Below are 21,339 nucleotides of genomic sequence, written 5' to 3'. Positions count from 1 at the left end.
TCTTACAGTATAGACAACAACAGGCACCATAAACAACATTTTATTTCAGCTCATGTCTCCACACCTGGTCTTCCTTTATAGGACAATATTCTTACAGTATAGTTTCTACAACAACAAGCACCATAAACAACTTGTTATTTCAGCTCATGTCTCCACACCTGGTCTTCCTTTATAGGACAATATTCTTACAGTATAGTTTCTACAACAACAGGCACCATAAACAATTCTTATTTGATGTCATGTCTCCACACCTGGTCTTCCTCTATAGGACAATATTCTTACAGTATAGTTTCTACAACAACAGGCACCATAAACAACTTATTATTTCGTGTCATGTCTCAACACCTGGTCTTCCTTTATCAGACAATATTCTTACAGTATAGTTTCTACAACAACAGGCACCATAAACAACATTTTATTTAAGCTCATGTCTCCACACCTGGTCTTCCTCCATAGGACAATATTCTTACAGTATAGTTTATACAACAACAGGCACCATAAACAAATTCTTATTTCATGTCATGTCTCCACACCTGGTCTTCCTCTATGGGACAATATTCTTACAGTATAGTTTCTACAACAACAGGCACCATAAACAAATTCTTATTTCATGTCATGTCTCCACACCTGGTCTTCCTCTATAGGACAATATTCTTACAGTATAGTTTCTACAACAAGAGGCACCATAAACAACTTATTTTTTTATCTCATATATCCACACCTGGTATTTTTTTATAGGAGAATATTCTTACGGTATAGTTTCTACAACAACAAGCACCATAAACAACTTGTTATTCCAGCTCATGTTTTAACACCTGGTCTTCCTTTATCAGACAATATTCTTACAGTATAGTTTCTACAACAACAGGCACCATAAACAACATTTTATTTAAGCTCATGTCTCCACACCTGGTCTTTCTCTATAGGACAATATTCTTACAGTATAGTTTCTACAACAACAAGCACCATAAACAACTTGTTATTTCAGCTCATGTCTCCACACCTGGTCTTTCTTTATAGGACAATATTCTTACAGTATAGTTTCTACAACAACAAGCACCATAAACAACTTGTTATTCCATCTCATGTCTCCACACCTGGTCTTCCTCTATAGGACAATATTCTTACAGTATAGTTTCTACAACAACAAGCACCATAAACAACTTGTTATTCCAGCTCATGTCTCCACACCTGGTCTTCCTCTATAGGACAATATTCTTACAGTATAGTTTCTACAACAACAGGCACCATAAACAACTTGTTATTTCAGCTCATGTCTCCACACCTGGTCTTCCTTTATAGGACAATATTCTTACAGTATAGTTTCTACAACAACAGGCACCATAAACAACTTGTTATTTCAGCTCATGTCTCCACACCTGGTCTTCCTCTATAGGACAATATTCTTACAGTATAGTTTCTACAACAACAGGCACCATAAACAACTTGTTATTTCAGCTCATGTCTCCACACCTGGTCTTCCTCTATAGGACAATATTCTTACAGTATAGTTTCTACAACAACAAGCACCATAAACAACTTGTTATTTCAGCTCATGTCTCCACACCTGGTCTTCCTCTATAGGACAATATTCTTACAGTATAGTTTCTACAACAACAGGCACCATAAACAACTTGTTATTTCAGCTCATGTCTCCACACCTGGTCTTCCTTTATAGGACAATATTCTTACAGTATAGTTTCTACAACAACAGGCACCATAAACAACTTGTTATTTCAGCTCATGTCTCCACACCTGGTCTTCCTCTATAGGACAATATTCTTACAGTATAGTTTCTACAACAACAGGCACCATAAACAACTTGTTATTTCAGCTCATGTCTCCACACCTGGTCTTCCTCTATAGGACAATATTCTTACAGTATAGTTTCTACAACAACAGGCACCATAAACAACTTGTTATTTCAGCTCATGTCTCCACACCTGGTCTTCCTTTATAGGACAATATTCTTACAGTATAGTTTCTACAACAACAGGCACCATAAACAACATTTTATTTAAGCTCATGTCTCCACACCTGGTCTTTCTTTATAGGACAATATTCTTACAGTATAGTTTCTACAACAACAGGCACCATAAACAACTTGTTATTTCAGCTCATGTCTCCACACCTGGTCTTCCTCTATAGGACAATATTCTTACAGTATAGTTTCTACAACAACAGGCACCATAAACAACTTGTTATTCCAGCTCATGTCTCCACACCTGGTCTTCCTCTATAGGACAATATTCTTACAGTATAGTTTCTACAACAACAAGCACCATAAACAACTTGTTATTCCAGCTCATGTCTCCACACCTGGTCTTCCTCTATAGGACAATATTCTTACAGTATAGTTTCTACAACAACAGGCACCATAAACAACTTGTTATTCCAGCTCATGTCTCCACACCTGGTCTTCCTCTATAGGACAATATTCTTACAGTATAGTTTCTACAACAACAAGCACCATAAACAACTTGTTATTTCAGCTCATGTCTCCACACCTGGTCTTTCTCTATAGGACAATATTCTTACAGTATAGTTTCTACAACAACAGGCACCATAAACAACTTGTTATATCAGCTCATGTCTCCATACCAAGTCTTCCTCTATAGGACAGTATTCTTACAGTATAATTTATACAGCAACAGGCACCATAAACAACTTGTTATTTCAGCTCATGTCTCCACACCTGGTCTTCCTTTATAGGACAATATTCTTACAGTATCGTTTCTTCAACAACAGGCACCATAAACAACTTGTTATTTCAGCTCATGTCTCCACACCTGGTCTTCCTCTATAGGACAATATTCTTACAGTATAGTTTCTACAAGAACAGGCATCATAAACAACATGTTATTTCAGCTCATGTCTCCACACCTGTTCTTCCTCTATAGAACAATATTCTGACAGTATAATTTATACAGCAACAGGTACCATAAACAACTTGTTATTTCGTGTCATGTCTCAACACCAGGTCTTCCTTTATCGGACAATATTCTTACAGTATAATTTATACAGCAACAGGCACCATGAACAAATTCTTATTTGATGTCATGTCTCCACACCTGGTCTTCCTCTGTAGGAAAATATTCTTTCAATATAGTTTCTACTACAAGAGGCACCATAAACAACTTGTTATTTTATCTCATATATCCACACCTGGTCTTTCTTTATAGGACAATATTCTTACAGTGTCGTTTCTACAACAACAGGCACCATAAACAACTTGTTATTTCGTGTCATGTCTCAACACCTGGTCTTCCTTTATCAGGCAATATTCTTACAGTATAGTTTCTACAACAACAGGCACCATAAACAACATTTTATTTAAGCTCATGTCTCCACACCTGGTCTTCCTCTATAGGACAATATTCTTACAGTATAGTTTCTACAACAACTAGCACCATAAACAACATTTTATTTCAGCTCCTGTCTCCACCCCTTGTCTTCCTCTATAGGACAATATTCTTTCAGTATAGTTTCTACAACAACAGGCACCATAAACAACATTTTATTTAAGCTCATGTCTCCACACCTGGTCTTCCTTTATCGGACAATATTCTTACAGTATAGTTTCTACAACAATAGGCACCATAAACAACATTTTATTTAAACTCATATATCCACACCTGGTCTTTCTTTATAGGACAATATTCTTACAGTATAGTTTCTACAACAACAGGCACCATAAACAACTTGAATATTAGTTTATGTCTCCATACCAAGTCTTCCTCTATATGACAGTATTCTTACAGTATAATTTATACAGCAACAAGCACCATAAACAACTTGTTATTCCAGCTCATGTCTCCACACCTGGTCTTCCTCTATAGGACAATATTCTTACAGTATAGTTTCTACAACAACAAGCACCATAAACAACTTGTTATTCCAGCTCATGTCTCCAGACCTGGTCTTCCTCTATAGGACAATATTCTTACAGTATAGTTTCTACAACAACAAGCACAATAAACAACTTGATATTCCAGCTCATGTCTCCACACCTGGTCTTCCTCTATAGGACAATATTCTTCCAGTATAGTTTCTACAACAACAAGCACCATAAACAACTTGTTATTCCAGCTCATGTCTCCAGACCTGGTCTTTCTTTATAGGACAATATTCTTACAGTATAGTTTCTACAACAACAGGCACCATAAAGAACTTGTTATTTCAGCTCATGTCTCCACACCTGGTCTTCCTTTATAGGACAATATTTTTACAATATCGTTTCTACAACAACAGGCACCATAAAGAACTTGTTATTTCGTGTCATGTCTCAACACCTGGTCTTCCTTTATCAGACAATATTCTTACAGTATAGTTTCTACAACAACAGGCACCATAAACAACATTTTATTTAAGCTCATGTCTCCACACCTGGTGTTCCTCTATAGTACAATATTCTTACAGTATAGACAACAACAGGCACCATAAACAACATTTTATTTCAGCTCATGTCTCCACACCTGGTCTTCCTTTATAGGACAATATTCTTGCAGTATAGTTTCTACAACAACAAGCACCATAAACAACTTGTTATTTCAGCTCATGTCTCCACACCTGGTCTTCCTTTATAGGACAATATTCTTACAGTATAATTTATACAGCAGCAGGCACCATGAACAAATTCTTATTTGATGTCATGTCTCCACACCTGGTGTTCCTCTATAGTACAATATTCTTACAGTATAGTTTCTACAACAACAGGCACCATAAACAACATTTTATTTAAGCTCATGTCTCCACACCTGGTGTTCCTCTATAGGACAATATTCTTACAGTATAGACAACAACAGGCACCATAAACAACATTTTATTCCAGCTCATGTCTCCACACCTGGTCTTCCTCTATAGGACAATATTCTTACAGTATAGTTTCTACAACAACAAGCACCATAAACAACTTGTTATTCCAGCTCATGTCTCCAGACCTGGTCTTTCTTTATAGGACAATATTCTTACAGTATAGTTTCTACAACAACAGGCACCATAAACAACTTGTTATTTCAGCTCATGTCTCCACACCTGGTCTTCCTTTATAGGACAATATTTTTACAATATCGTTTCTACAACAACAGGCACCATAAACAACTTGTTATTTCGTGTCATGTCTCAACACCTGGTCTTCCTTTATCAGACAATATTCTTACAGTATAGTTTCTACAACAACAGGCACCATAAACAACATTTTATTTAAGCTCATGTCTCCACATCTGGTGTTCCTCTATAGTACAATATTCTTACAGTATAGACAACAACAGGCACCATAAACAACATTTTATTTCAGCTCATGTCTCCACACCTGGTCTTCCTTTATAGGACAATATTCTTGCAGTATAGTTTCTACAACAACAAGCACCATAAACAACTTGTTATTTCAGCTCATGTCTCCACACCTGGTCTTCCTTTATAGGACAATATTCTTACAGTATAATTTATACAGCAACAGGCACCATGAACAAATTCTTATTTGATGTCATGTCTCCACACCTGGTGTTCCTCTATAGTACAATATTCTTACAGTATAGTTTCTACAACAACAGGCACCATAAACAACTTATTATTTCGTGTCATGTCTCAACACCTGGTCTTCCTTTATAGACAATATTCTTACAGTATAGTTTCTACAACAACAGGCACCATAAACAACATTTTATTTAAGCTCATGTCTCCACACCTGGTCTTCCTCTATAGGACAATATTCTTACAGTATAGTTTCTACAACAACAGGCACCATAAACAAATTCTTATTTCATGTCATGTCTCCACACCTGGTCTTCCTCTATAGGACAATATTCTTACAGTATAGTTTATACAACAACAGGCACCATAAACAAATTCTTATTTGATGTCATGTCTCCACACCTGGTGTTCCTCTATAGTACAATATTCTTACAGTATAGTTTCTACAACAACAGGCACCATAAACAACTTATTATTTCGTGTCATGTCTCAACACCTGGTCTTCCTTTATCAGACAATATTCTTACAGTATAGTTTCTACAACAACAGGCACCATAAACAACATTTTATTTAAGCTCATGTCTCCACACCTGGTCTTCCTCCATAGGACAATATTCTTACAGTATAGTTTATACTACAACAGGCACCATAAACAAATTCTTATTTCATGTCATATCTCCACATCTGGTCTTCCTCCATAGGACAATATTCTTACAGTATAGTTTATACAACAACAGGCACCATAAACAAATTCTTATTTCATGTCATGTCTCCACACCTGGTCTTCCTCTGTAGGAAAATATTCTTTCAGTATAGTTTCTAGAACAAGAGGCACCATGAAGAACTTATTTTTTTATCTCATATATCCACACCTGGTATTTTTTTATAGGAGAATATTCTTACGGTATAGTTTCTACAACAACAAGCACCATAAACAACTTGTTATTCCAGCTCATGTCTCCACACCTGGTCTTCTTCTATAGGACAATATTCTTACAGTATAGTTTCTACAACAACAAGCACCATAAACAACTTATTATTTCGTGTCATGTCTCAACACCTGGTCTTCCTTTATCAGACAATATTCTTACAGTATAGTTTCTACAACAACAGGCACCATAAACAACATTTTATTTAAGCTCATGTCTCCACACCTGGTCTTCCTCTATAGGACAATATTCTTACAGTATAGTTTCTACAATAACAAGCACCATAAACAACTTGTTATTACAGCTCATGTCTCCACACCTGGTCTTTCTTTATAGGACAATATTCTTACAGTATAGTTTCTACAACAACAAGCACCATAAACAACTTGTTATTCCATCTCATGTCTCCACACCTGGTCTTCCTCTATAGGACAATATTCTTACAGTATAGTTTCTACAACAACAGGCACCATAAACAACTTGTTATTTCAGCTCATGTCTCCACACCTGGTCTTCCTTTATAGGACAATATTCTTACAGTATCGTTTCTTCAACAACAGGCACCATAAACAACTTGTTATTTCAGCTCATGTCTCCACACCTGGTCTTCCTCTATAGGACAATATTCTTACAGTATAGTTTCTACAAGAACAGGCATCATAAACAACATGTTATTTCAGCTCATGTCTCCACACCTGTTCTTCCTCTATAGAACAATATTCTGACAGTATAATTTATACAGCAACAGGTACCATAAACAACTTGTTATTTCGTGTCATGTCTCAACACCAGGTCTTCCTTTATCGGACAATATTCTTACAGTATAGTTTCTACAACAACAGGCACCATAAACAACATTTTATTTAAGCTCATGTCTTCACACCTGGTCTTCCTCCATAGGACAATATTCTTGCAGTATAGTTTCTACAACAACAAGCACCATAAACAACTTGTTATTTCAGCTCATGTCTTTACACCTGGTCTTTCTTTATAGGACAATATTCTTACAGTATCGTTTCTTCAACAACAGGCACCATAAACAACTTGTTATTTCAGCTCATGTCTCCACACCTGGTCTTCCTCTATAGGACAATATTCTTACAGTATAGTTTCCACAACAACAGGCACCATAAACAAATTGTTATTTCATGTCATGTCTTCATACCTGGTTTTCTTCTGTAGGACAATATTCTTACACTATAGTTTCTACAACAAGAGGCACCATAAACAACTTGTTATATCAGCTCATGTCTCCACACCTGGTCTTTCTTTATAGGACAATATTCTTACAGTATAATTTCTTCAACATTATATATCTGTGTTGACAAAAGCATAACACTCCTCTCCATTTTTTTTTCCATAGTCTAAAAGCATGTGTAAGGCTAACACATTCCCAGCTCCTGTTTCAACAGTCATATCATACATAGAAATCCATAAGTTCTGCTTCTAGTACTGACACGCATTTGATTTTTAAGGTACTTGAAACATGTTATTTTTGAACGAGTATGTCATTGAAACATGTTACCTACTGTTGCCTTGGTCATATATCACCTTTTATAAGATGCTGCATTCTACTTAACACATGTTGGATATGACAGTACACATCTTCTTCTAGATGGTTTTAGTGGCCCTAGTTGACCCATATTTGTTTCTTTCTCGGTATTAGTATCTAAAAGATATAGAAATTCGAGGTTCTCATTATAGTCTAAGTGTATGAGTATGTGTATACAATAGGGCTGTTGATTACTTTTAACATCACACTATATAAAATGTCAAAATGTAGGCCAGATACATGCCATTCTATGCTGCAGTTATCTTTTTAATTTGTTGTACTCAGTACTCTATACTTTTCTTGCTAAATAATGTGCAATTGTATTTGCTTTAAGAACACCATTTAGTTTCAGTGTTTGGCTTCATGCATGAAATGCATATGTGTTTGTGTAAGGTTGATTTTGTAATAAAAATATTCAGATTAAAATTAAAAGGATAACAAAAAGTTAGGAAACAAACAACTTTCTCTTAATGATAAAACATCTGGTCCCATGATTTTTTGTTAATGGCCTCAACCCTAAACCCCTGGTGATAACATCCTTTAGACTTACTATGTATAAAGATATTTATTTTCTGCTGGTGATCGTATACTGAAAAGCTCATTTTTTGTCAGATTGATATCCAAAGCATCAAATCTTGTTTACTATTTAATGTAGGACTAATGCTAAAACAATTCACAATAAGAATATTTAGATTATACATTTTAGTTAAAACACCAACTTTAGTAAAATTAATAGCTTTTAATAGTGTCAATTTTATAACTGCAACTTTGTACTATATGTACTGATAACATAAAATTTAAATCTTTAACTAAAACTAACTTGTGGTCTGATGTGGTTAATGTGCACGTCTGGTCTGCATGTTATTGCATCAGAAAAATTATCTGCACTTTGTGATTGCATTATAATACTGACTGCCTGATTTTGTCATTCATTTGGGTGCTGTTAACTAACTCATTTTTTTCCTATCCATTTAAAAATATAATAACTTTGTAATGTAGTTAATGACCTATACATAAACTTGAACCATTATAGTTAAGATTTCAAGTGTAGATCAGTGCATAAACTTTTAAAATCTGAATTTGTGGAGTCTTTTGAAGCTGAAGTACAGTTCTCAAATTATTATTAACTTTTTAACAAGAAACTAATAGAAAGACTTATCTTAAGTCCAAATATATGTATTAAACAAATCAATTTTAAAATTTGTACTGTATCATGCTGACAACCAAGATGAAGTGAAAGAGAAATTTATTTGTATTTACTTTTCTGGGTTATTTTTTAATGCTACAGTTTAGTAGTTACAGTTACTTATAAATCATGAGTATTTTAAATGTATGTAGTGATATAGTTTGTTGATGAAAACTATGTGTATGTGTTTTTGTATTAGATCTGTACTGTATAGAGTAAAACTAGATGAGTTGGACATTTCTCTTTGTAATGATAGAATTTGTTGATGAAAACTGAGTTATGTGTTTTTTATTAGATCTATACTGTATAGAGTAAAAGTAGATGAGTTGGACATTTCTCTTTGTAATGATAGAATTTGTTGATGAAAACTGAGTATATGTGTTTTTTTATTAGATCTGTACTGTATAGAGTAAAACTAGATGAGTTGGACATTTCTCTTTCCCCTGTTCCATTACCAGCAAGAAGCAGAATTAAAGAAGTAAGGAAACTGTTTTATTTACACAGTAATGGAAATTGGGTTAAAATTGTTCTTAACATCTTTGTCACCATATGAATGTGCCATGCGAGTGTAATACCAGTAATGTGTAGATGAAAAGTAGGCCAGAGTTTTTCTTTCTTGAAGCTTTTGCTGGGCTATTAAGACTTAGTTGTTGTATGAAACTTTGAAGCAATCCAAACAGTATGGAAGCATTAAACATATTGCTATTTAAATGTGATATATATGAAAAGATTATATTTCTATACTCTGGTAAATCATTTCGATGAAAGGCAGTATTTTGTTTTTCTACCACATTTATGTTTCTTTTAACTGCAGTGGAGAGTTCTCTCAAAGTTATCAGCTGTATCCTATCACCACTGAAATTCAGTGTTATCACCATTTTTGTAATAGTAATTTTCCATTTTATCACTAACCTATTTAGGTCTTTAATAAGTTAACCTAGGACAGTAATGATGTTCCTTAATGTTTCTGCATAATCTGTGGACGAATCTCTTGATTTATTATCCTCAGGATGGGAGTGAAGAAGGATCCAATGGCACTTTGAGTTGATGTCTGTCCATAGAGATAGCTAACTGGTTTAAATGTGAATACCTCTATCCACATTTTCATCACAACATGAATAAAGAGTTATTGTCTTGGTATTTTTTTATTCATGCGATTTGAAACTTTTTTGCAAACAATATTGATCCAGAGTTCCATCCTTGACCTGAATGAATTACTCTGGCAGCACAGTTCTTAAACAGTTTCATTAACAAACTTTCTTGCTAGAACTTCTGCTTCCTCATTAGAAACAGCATATGCTTCTGGTCATCTGGTGAAATAATCCACTACTAACAAGATGTACTTTTTCCCACTGTGACTCTGTAGAGGACTTAGCTTATCAACAGTAAGTCATGATCCAATAAAACACTGTTGTAGTTTCTTTGATTTTAAGCAAATATCCTCTGTGTGTGTTCCTGTATGTGGTGAGTGGTTCTGTACTTTCAATTTTCTTCGTCAAGGATCTAAACATCCACCTATGTGTTTGCTGTATGTGGTGAACTGTGAAGGGGAGGAGATGGCCCTGGTGGTTGAGGGTCCATCCCCAAAACACCACTTTGGCTTTGAATTCCTGTATACAGCAGTTTTGAAGTGAATCCACCAGGGTCATTCAGCTGGTCCACTTGGACTAAGTTCAACTAAGTACCATTGTTGGACGTTCTCAACAGGTGTTGTGGACATTGTGTCTGATGCTGGTGTATGGGTATAGTACTCATGATACCCTGGCATTACTGCAGTAACCTTGTTTGGCATTGTAGCACATCCCCTCATAGGGATTCATGGTGGATTAGGTCAGTGGGAGTGAAATGCGTTTCCTTCATTATGGATAATCCCATTCCTTTAGAAATAAGTAAAAATTTAAAAAAATAAAAATCAACAGATTACTGGAAAACGACCACACATGGATGACTTTGTTGTACAGTCACCATCACAGTTAGATTATGTACTTCAATTTCTAATCAATTAATTATTAATAATTACTTATCTGAGAAATCCTCAGAGCAGATTCTCCTTTTTGAAGAGAAAAGGTGCTTGAGTCATTCAAATGATGCAGTGGTTCCCACAGAGCCCTGATTTCAACATAATTGAGTAGATCTGGAATTTGACAGATCAAAAACTTAAGAAATCAAAACTTACTTCCAATGAAACTTTATGTTAACTCCTCCAAAGCAGTAAAAAACCTACACTCTAGAGACATTTTGGTGGAAATATCTACACCACAACATACCCAACTCCTCTTGAAATTAAATACAACTTTGAATTATTCTGAAGGAGTTATAGTTCGGAGGGATTTAAAGAACACTCTTGAGTTAGAAATCCTCACTGGTTCCTCCAACCAAGGTGTTTCTTTAGTGCACCAAACCTCCAATCACAAAGACAAAATTATGGTGCCTACTAATGTTCTGATATTGATGTTTACATCACCATATCCTCCTGTCACAATAAATGGCCTAAGTATGGGGAATCCAACGTCACCAGTTCTAGCCAACATTTTATGACACATTTTGAATCACAAGCGATCAATTTAGCCTTACACCCACCACTATGCTAGTACAGGTATGTTCATGATACAATTGCTGGATTCATCTACAGAACTCAAACTTAGTTTTTTTCAGTCAAGTTAACTCAAAACATTCCAACATTAAGTTCATCTGTGAACAGGAAAAAACTAACCAAATGGCATTTCTTAACCTCAAGATCACTAGAACTGATACACAATTCAATACAGAAATCCACAGAAAAATCACCCGCACTGGATTATACAATCCCTGGAACTCAGCACTTTAAACAAAACAAAAACTCAACATATAAAGAAACCAAGTAAACACAGCCACAAAACTATCCTCACCCGATATAATTAACAATGAAATCAACAAAATAAAACAACACTTCATCAACAATTCCCCCAAAAGGCTGTGGAAAAAATTATACGCACACACCTAGACCAATAACAAAGAAACAACAGTAAATCCCAAGATACAACAACTACAAAACCTTATACTGCTGCATACCACATGTTCTGAACATCAGCTAAAAATAACCAACATTTGGAAAGACTTATAACAAAACACAACAATCTGGTAAACACCAAATCTATTCAAAATTCAGGTACAAAACTGAAGTTCACACTATGTAAAAACTACATTGACAAACATAACACCAACATAATTTATAAAATACAGCTCAAGAACTGCCATAACTTCTATATTGGAGAAAGAAGCAGAAAAATGGAAACTAGTTTCAAAGAACACAAAAAAACACCTTTGTTCGATTTTGAAAACTGCAAATCAAATAAACACAACACAACCATACAAAACTCTCAGATATTAAGTTGGGAAACAAATATAAACAAATGCAAAATTAAAGATGCCCTAGTTATACAGTAACTAAAACCAAAATTAACCAATATAAAGGAACACCTTTATACCTATACTAATTAATAACCTAACATCCAGTTGCAAGCTCCCTTCAATGTCGTATCCATTTACTCTCGCTCTAAGACATGTGCCTGGCAACGGTCGCTTGCAAACTCTCTTTGTTAACCTGAAGATGACTTAGGGAGATCAAAACGTTGTTCTCTGCTTATCAATAAAAGTGCTAATTCCCATACCAGGCGTTCTGAGATACATTTTTATTTCAAATGGGTTTCTCATTACCAGGAAAACGATTATTTGTTCATGCTCTTGGTTGCTGGAGTCTTTGTCCACAGACAGAAACCTGCATACTCAACTTTTCAACCCAGGGGAGGATCCGTGGATGTTGATAGACCTCCATCGAATTAGAAAAAAGGATGGGATCAAAAGCAGAAGGGCTCATTCTTCTCCACATAAATAAAAATGGCCACTTTGATGCAGTGAAACTGTTGTGGTTTTTGTTTAAATATAGGATTTGTTTGCTTCTTACCATTCTGTGTGTCTCGCTTTACAAGAAACATTTCTAAAACATGCAGTCACCTTTCAGTAGTTTTTGGTACAGAAATGACGGATTGTGTGATGGAAAAGTGCATGAAGGGGTGGCATTGCTGGTCAATCATCGTCTGCTTACCGTGTTTTTGCCACTCAGTACACCCTTGGAGGCTGTAGGCATCCATGTTTCCAAGGGTCTTGCCATCACTCTTTGTTCTCTGTACTTGGCTCATAAAGAGACCTATGATGAGTCAGATATTGATGTGCCCATTGAGCAGTTACTATCTCCATTTTCAATATTGGTGGAGTTTAATGGACTTAATCTTCTCTGGGGTGGTGCTGATATTGATGAGAGGGATCATTCCATAGAGTGTATGTTCTCTGATCACAACCTTTCTCTTTTTAATACTTGTTCTTATACTTATTTTCATGCACGTAGTCAGTCCTTTACTGCTATTATATGCAAAAACGATATCACTGACCTTTACTGCTATTGATCTTTCTGTCTGCTACCCTTCACATTTTTCTTAATTTTCTTTGAGGATTGACAGTAAACCATAAGAACAGTGGTTATTTTCCTATCATTTTAAAAGAGACTGGCAGTGGTCGATGCCACCCAATTCATGTGCCTCATTGGAAGTTGGACAAGGCCAACTGGCTCTCTTTCACTGCTCTCTCAGAACTTTATCCTTCTGTCATCTATAAAACATCTATAGACAATTGCATAGCTGTGGTGACTGATTTTATTGTTCAGGAAGCTGCTCATTGTATTCCTGAAACCTCAACATGTTTTCTACAGTATTCTCGTTCGTGGTGTAATCCTGTCTGACATATGGTATGGAAGGCACAAAAACGGGCCTGGATACTTTTCATAGGTATCCCACACTTTTAAACTGCATTATTTTTAACAAGCCTGTGCACGTGTTCGGCAGGTAAGACATCAAAGCCAGACGGAATCTTGGATTAAATACACATCTAACATATCTTCTACCACCAGTTCAAAATCATATAGGACATGGTTTGAATTGTCAGTGGACAGTATACTTCTGTCCCCCTTTTGATCTTACTTTCTGATGGCCAGGAAGTTACTGATGCCAAAAGCATTGCCAGTTTTCTTGGTGAAAGCTTTTCTCTTGCATCTACCACTTCTGCATCATCTCCCACCTTCTTAGCCATAAAGACACAGACAGAGCAATAGCCTCTTTCCTTTTGGGCTAGTTGTCTCTATGACTATAATTACCCCTTTATGCTGGTGGAACTCAAGCTTGCTTTTCATTCGTCTAGTAGTACACCAGTTGGACCTGATGATATTCACTACGAGATGCTGTGCTATCTTTCTCCTGCCTTTTTTGCTGTTCTCGTGGTTGTTTTTAATCAGATCTAGCAGAAGAATGTTATTCTTGATGCTTAGTGCCATGCTATTGTCCTCCCTTTTCCCAAATCTGGGAAGGATCTCAAGATTCCTTCAAATTACCATCCAGTTTCTTTGATGAGCTTCTCTGTAAGTTCTTAGAGAAGATTGTTAATGGTCATTTGTTTGGTTCATGGAATTAACCTTCTCTCGCCCACCCAGTGTGGGTTCTGATTACAACACTTAACTGCAGACCCCCTGTTTTAATTGAAAACATCAATCAGAGAAGCTTTTCTCAAAATATGGCATCCTGTGAGACATCCACCAATATGGGTTGTGTAACCATTTGCTCATTTTTATTAAACATTTTAATAGATTGGTGATTTCAAGTCTCTATGGGTTCGACACTTTTCCAATCTTTCTCACAGGAACTTGGAGTCCCTCAGGGCTGTGTCTTGATCATCACACTTTTCATTGTAAAGATTAATGCCATCAGTGTACAACTCCCCCTTAGAATTTCAAATGGTCTCTATGTCAACGATTTACACATCTTATATCAGTTGTTGAGCATGAGGTTTATTGAATGGCAGCTACAGACTGCCCTTAATTGTTTACTGAAGTGGACCACAGCAGACAGTTTTAACTTCTCTCTCTCTAAAACCATTTGCATGCACATTTGTCACCAACAGGATATTCACTCTGATCTCAAACTCCATCTCAGAGAAACTGTGCTTCCCATGGTCCCCAGGGCAAAGGTCTTGGGGCTTATCTTTGATCGTAAGATGACCTTTATTCCACACATCAAACAACTACATGTCAAGTGTACAAGGGCACTGAACATCCTCTGTGTTCTCTTTTCCACCGTTTTGGAAACGGATCAATGTTCTATGCTAATAGTCTATCATGCCCTCATTTAGTCAAAACTGGACTATGGATCTATGGTCTGTGGCTCTGCCAGGACCTCAGCCTTGAAAATGTTGGACCTTGTTCACCATCAGGGGCTTTCCTCACTTCTCCAGTCTTCAGTTTGTATACTGATTCTCATGAACTTTTTCTACACCTTTGCCACTTGCAAATGTCTTTACTATATGCAGAAAAACTTCAGTCCTTACTTCAGCATCCCACTTGGGGTTGTGTTTTCTTCATCAGTGGCCCATGCTTTTTAGAATAGATGGTCTCCCATTGCCACTTTTGGTCTTTGTATCAAGGTACAGTTGGCTGAACTGGGTCTGTTCTTGGATAACATTGCTGTCTCCACTGGTCAGCCTATTCCACCATGGTTTCTTACAGTTCCCAAATGTGACCTATCTTTAAATCATCTGAGAAAAGCAGACACTCCCAATTGGAAATACTGTCTGTTATTTGCTGAACATCTTTTTAACCATCCTTTCATTCCCATTTATATGGATGGTTTGAAATCAGATGACTCTGTGGGCTGTGCCATGGTTTGTTGTGGTTTGGTGTTTGTGTGCAGAATCCCCTCTACAGCTTCTGTGTTCATTGCTGAGCTGTGTGCCATTTATTTTGCCCTGGATCACATAGAAGCTAAGCAGTACTCAAATTGCACTATTTATACTGACTGACTGTGTTCTCCACTGACCCTGGAATCACTTCATGTTAGTTCTCACCCTGTTCTTGCCTATATTCAAAACTGACTGGCTCATTTCTCTCCATCATCTACTTCTATTTAGTTCTTCTGAATACCAGGCTATGCTGGTATTCGTGGGAAAGGGCTCGCTGATACTGCAGCTAAATCTATCTGCTCTAGCACTATCATTGCTGTGCCTGTTCCATACATAGACTATGGTCCTGTCTTCATGCCAATTGGCAGTTGACTTGGAGTGAGCAACGTGGTAAAAAGATCAAACCTTTCATTGCTATTTGTCCATCTTGCTTCCATAAGGATTGGAAGGAGGAAGTTGTCCTGGCTAGGTTACGTATTTGTTGCAGTTTTTAACTCATCGTTTTCTTTTATCAGGAACTTATGCACCAATGTGTTGTCTGTGTGACACTCAAGTCTTAATAAGCGACATTTTGCTGTCATACTTTCATTACAACCATGAGAGCACCATTTTCGACATGTTTTTACTATTGGTTCACTCCTGATGTTGGACAGTGTCATTGGCAATGGTGATACTGTCTATCAGTTGAGTTTTTAAATGTTTAAGGGCTAGTGGCCTTTTTAACTCTATTTAAATTTTCAGTTGGAAAATTGGACTTTGTTTTGTTTTAACATGGTTCATTTTTACGTATTTTTATAATGTTACTTTTATTTTGAATTTTTTTACCACTTGTTAGGCACAGGTAGCCTAGTTGCTTTGTGCAATAAATGCCAAACAACCAATCAACCTTGAAGCAAAATTCACATCACTTGCATCAATTGCTAAAGATACCTGACATTAAAACCCAGTAGAAGAATATTCTCAGCCTTTCTAGTGTACTCTTAATATTAAAATGTTCAGCTATTGGAACATCTAGGAGGTTATTTTGTGTTTCCGATCATAATACCTGTGGAATCACAAACTGTAGTTGTTATTTCTGACCACCTGTTTCTCCCCATTCTCAGTATTGGGAGACTTCTTATAGGCTTAATAAGCCCAACTGTTCCTATTACCTTGTCTGCTGGCTATATTAAACTGCTGTTTATCATTATGGTTATTTAACAGTAATCTAAGTTCACTAAAGAATTGGCTTGAAACTCGTATCTTTTTTTTTTTTTTAAATATTGGACCACATTAACTTTCTGTTGTTACTTGTGGATGTCCGTTTTGAGATTCTGCTCTGTTGAACTTTAGGTTAGGTGTCTTTATTAACTTATGGTTCCATTTTGTCAAGTTTATATGTCCATTTGTAAGAAGAGGTCTTCAGGATAATCCACCAGCCACCTTAATGCTACATATTAAAAATTTCTCTCTATATAGATAGTGTTTGAACAACACTTTAATAATATTTTTCTATTTATAAAACATCACCTTTCATTGTTTTGCTTTAGTAGGCAATTGCATGTAGTTGTTACAAGTCTATTCACAATACAAAACCACTTTTGTCCACATCTGTTATGAAAGGGTTAGGGAAACTAAACAGATCATTCTTTGATTGGTTTATTATAATATGTTGATTTATTACACTTTTGGATGTGAGTATGTTTTCCACACGTTTTGCTGTTCCCTTTTTCTCACTTGACAGTATGTCCTTTGAAGTTGTAACTGAAACATTACATCTAATTAATCTTTTAGTTTTTCTATAATTCCATCAGAAGTAGTAAATGTTTACAATTTGATTTGACAGTCCTATAATTCCTAGATGGTGCTTTTAGTCACTCATCTACAACTTTAATTGATTAAAGCCCCAGTACAAACTGGATAGCTTCCTTCATAGGTGTTCATCTACTATACTTTCACTTAATTAGCATAATCTCATTCACTATAGCGTTGATGAGTTGGTCACTTGACAGAAAATATATCACTTCATAATTTGACAAGCCTTTCACATCTTCTATGAGATTGACTTTGGCTTCATTTTTACTTTTGAAACACCTAAGGAGTTGCTTCTATTCTGTTAAAAGTTTGTTGTAATTTAGTTGATTTCATTTTCTTAATATTTTATATTACCATTAATGTTTTTCTGTACACTGTCTTAAAATTTGTTATAATTTTTCCACACTTTATTTTATAGATTTGTCTGTAAATGTTTGTCTTTTTTTGTAATTTTTTATTTTAACTTAATTGTTCATAAATATTGGCCTCTTTTTCATTCTTTGTTTTCTGTATCTTTCTTGTTGTTTTATCTCTCTTATAATCTTCTGTATTTCTTCTTGACCATATTTATGCTGTTTCATAATTTCCAGCAGATTTTTATCTCACTTTGTAGGATTTTTTATAATTTCGTGTTTCTTTTTTGTTTATTCCATGAATAGTGCAAATTCTATTAAATCAATGTAAATGTTTTATTTCTTAAACAGAATTTATTCTGATTTCGCATTCTTTGTCAGAATGAAGAATAACATCTTATTAGAAAAATATAACTGCCTTAACTGAAGATGACTTGTAACCGGGCCTGGCATGGCCTAGCGCATTAAGGTGTGCGCTTCGTAATCTGAGGGTCGCGGGTTCGTGCCCGAATCGCGCCAAACATGCTCGCCCTCCCAGCCGCGGGGGCGTTATTATGTGACAGTCAATCCCACTTTTCGTTGGTAAAAGAGTGGCCCAAGAGTTGGCGGTGGGTGGTGATGACTGGCTGCCTTCCCTTTAGTCTTACACTGCTAAATTAGGGATGGCTAGCACAGATAGCCCTCGAGTAGCTTTGTGCGAAATTCCAAAACAAACAAACAAGACTTGTAACCTACCAAAATTTATACTTATATCTTTTAATCATTAAGTAAGTTTAATTTCCTTAACAATCTTAAACACTTCAGTCAGATTCCCTGTAACATTTTTTTTTTGAGAAAATAGTTTGAGATTTTAACCTGTCTTCATATGACAAACTTTCCATCCCAGGTATCATCCAGTACTGTACAGAAACTTACACTACTGTACTAACTTAATGCTCAGTAGCCAATGAACACTTTGATTTTACTTGTGTGATCTAATTGTTATCTTTATTGTTATTTAAATCATCTCAAAAAAATTCTAATTATTCAGTTATATGTTCATCACATGGTGTTAAAATTCCCTCTAGTAAACATATAAAATGAAAGTATTAAAAGCATAGCCCACAAGAGTATAAATAAATTTTCCAGGAGAAATGTAAAAAGGTTCAGATATGATTCAAATTGATGTTATTGTTAGAACGACTGGATGTCTGAATAACTGGGAAAAATTTTGTATGCATGTTTCCTAAGTTTATGAAATAAATATTTTGCATCTGAAATATTTATATAAATGATGAATGTCAGTATCCATATGGTTCCACAATGTTTCAATATTGATCTTGAATAACATTGGATTAAAGAACACAGGGTTGAGAACTTTTTTCTCACTTTATATTACGGATCAGTCTTGGTTTTGTTAAAAAAAAAACCAAAAAATTAGGCTTGCTTATCTTCTTTGTCACTTTATATTAGTGATCAGTTTTGGTTTTGTTACCAAACAGTTAGACTTGATATCTTCTTTGTCACTTTATATTAGGGATCAGTCTTCGTTTTGTTACCAAACAATTAGACTTGTTTATCTTCTTTGTCACTTTATATTAGGGATCAGTCTTGGTTTTGTTACCAAACAATTAGACTTGCTTTTCTTCTTTGTCACAATTGGACTTGCTTATCTTCTTTTATATTAGGGATCAGTCTTGGTTTTGTTACCAAACAATTGGACTTGCTTATCTTCTTATCTTTATGTTAGGGATCAGTCTTGGTTTTGTCACTTTTATATCAGGAATCAGTCTTGGTTTTGTTACCAAACAATTGGACTTGACTTGATATCTTCTTTGTCACTTTATATTAGGGATATCAGTTTATCTTCTTTGTCACTTTATATTAGGGATCAGTCTTGGTTTTGTTACCAAACAATTAGACTTGCTTTTCTTCTTTGTCACTTTATATTAGGGATCAGTCTTGGTTTTGTTACCAAACAATTGGACTTGCTTATCTTCTTTATCACTTTATGTTAGGGATCAGTCTTGGTTTTGTTACCAAACAATTGGACTTGCTTATCTTCTTTGTCACTTTATATCAGGAATCAGTCTTGGTTTTGCTACCAAGCAAACTTGAAAGTAATTAATTTTTGTGAAAATAAAATGAAACATTTAAAACTTTAATGTAAGGTCTCAGGATGTGAAATATTTACTGTAAAAGGACATGTGGAGCCATAGGATGTGGAATCTTTTCTATAGGATTTAATGTGGGACTTGATGGGTGCAGAATCATTTCTGTAGAACTTTGATGTGGAGCTTTATGGATGTGGAACACTTTCTATAGAATGTGGTGGTTGTTGTAATCTCTGTTTTGGTTGTATATATACTTTAAGTATAATTTTGTACAGTAAATGATTAAACTCTTTTTCCCAAAAAGGTTGCAGTCAGTTCAACTCACATGATAGGTCTAACTTATGATCTTATGGTCTATACCTGGGGTGAAGGAAAGAAAGGACAACTTGGACATGGCTTTCTAGAACCATGGTTATGTAAACCAAAATGTGTAGAAGCACTCAAAGACAAAAATATTACTAAGTAAGAATTTTTTGCCTAAGTATTTGTTTATGATGCACAAGTAAATAGTTTTGGATTATTTTCAGAACTGACTTTTTTCCTTATAAACAAATTTGTTTTACTATTTATATGCTGAAAAATATATTTTAAAAGTTTAAGTAATCATTTTATATTAATATATGATATTTGTTTTTATTGTTATAATTTCTGTCAGAATATTCATTTTCTTGGTCAGTTTTTATAGTTATAGTTTTTTTTCTCAGAATATTGTCTTTCAAGGTTGGTTTTTATAGCTATTGTTTCTCTCAGAATATTTTTTTCCTGGATTTGTTTTTATAGCCATCATTTCTGTTAAAGTTACTGTTTTCCAGAGTTGAATTTTATAGCGATTATTTCTATCAGAATATTGTTCTTAGGGTCTGCGCTGGTGAAGGATTTAGTGTTTTTTCCAGCAGCAATGGTATAGTCATGACTTGTGGTGATGGTAGTCAAGGATGTCTTGGATACGGAGGCTGGAATAGTTCTAGCAAACCAAAGTTGGTTGAGAAACTTTTGAGGTGAAATTTTGAATACTTTTGATTGTCTTTGTCTTAAAAATGAGGGAGAAATGATTTTTTTTCTAATTTTATTTGCAGTTTGTTAATGAAGAATTAGTTCAGATATTTTGTATTTTACAGTCATGAACACGTTCTAACTTGTAGAAGAATATTTTAGATACAAGATTAAAATGTAATCCATTTTTTGAATGAATGATTGGTAA

General features: G+C 35.2%; 1 protein-coding gene across 1 annotated transcript in view; it reads left to right on the top strand.

Annotated features, from left to right (window-relative positions):
* Nucleotides 1–9,535: 9,535 nt before the first annotated feature.
* Nucleotides 9,536–21,339, top strand: part of LOC143224678 (uncharacterized) — a 65,057-nt gene continuing 53,253 nt past the window's right edge. Inside the window, exons 1-3 of the mRNA XM_076452837.1 lie at nucleotides 9,536–9,617; nucleotides 20,443–20,600; nucleotides 20,996–21,136. Of these exons, the coding sequence (XP_076308952.1) occupies nucleotides 20,464–20,600; nucleotides 20,996–21,136 (278 nt within the window). The 5' untranslated portion in view covers nucleotides 9,536–9,617; nucleotides 20,443–20,463. The remainder of the gene's footprint in view (nucleotides 9,618–20,442; nucleotides 20,601–20,995; nucleotides 21,137–21,339) is intronic.

This window comes from Tachypleus tridentatus, chromosome 9 (assembly GCF_004210375.1).
Source record: "Tachypleus tridentatus isolate NWPU-2018 chromosome 9, ASM421037v1, whole genome shotgun sequence".
Lineage (NCBI taxonomy): Eukaryota > Metazoa > Arthropoda > Merostomata > Xiphosura > Limulidae > Tachypleus > Tachypleus tridentatus.
This window is presented reverse-complemented; position numbering and strand designations above follow the sequence as displayed.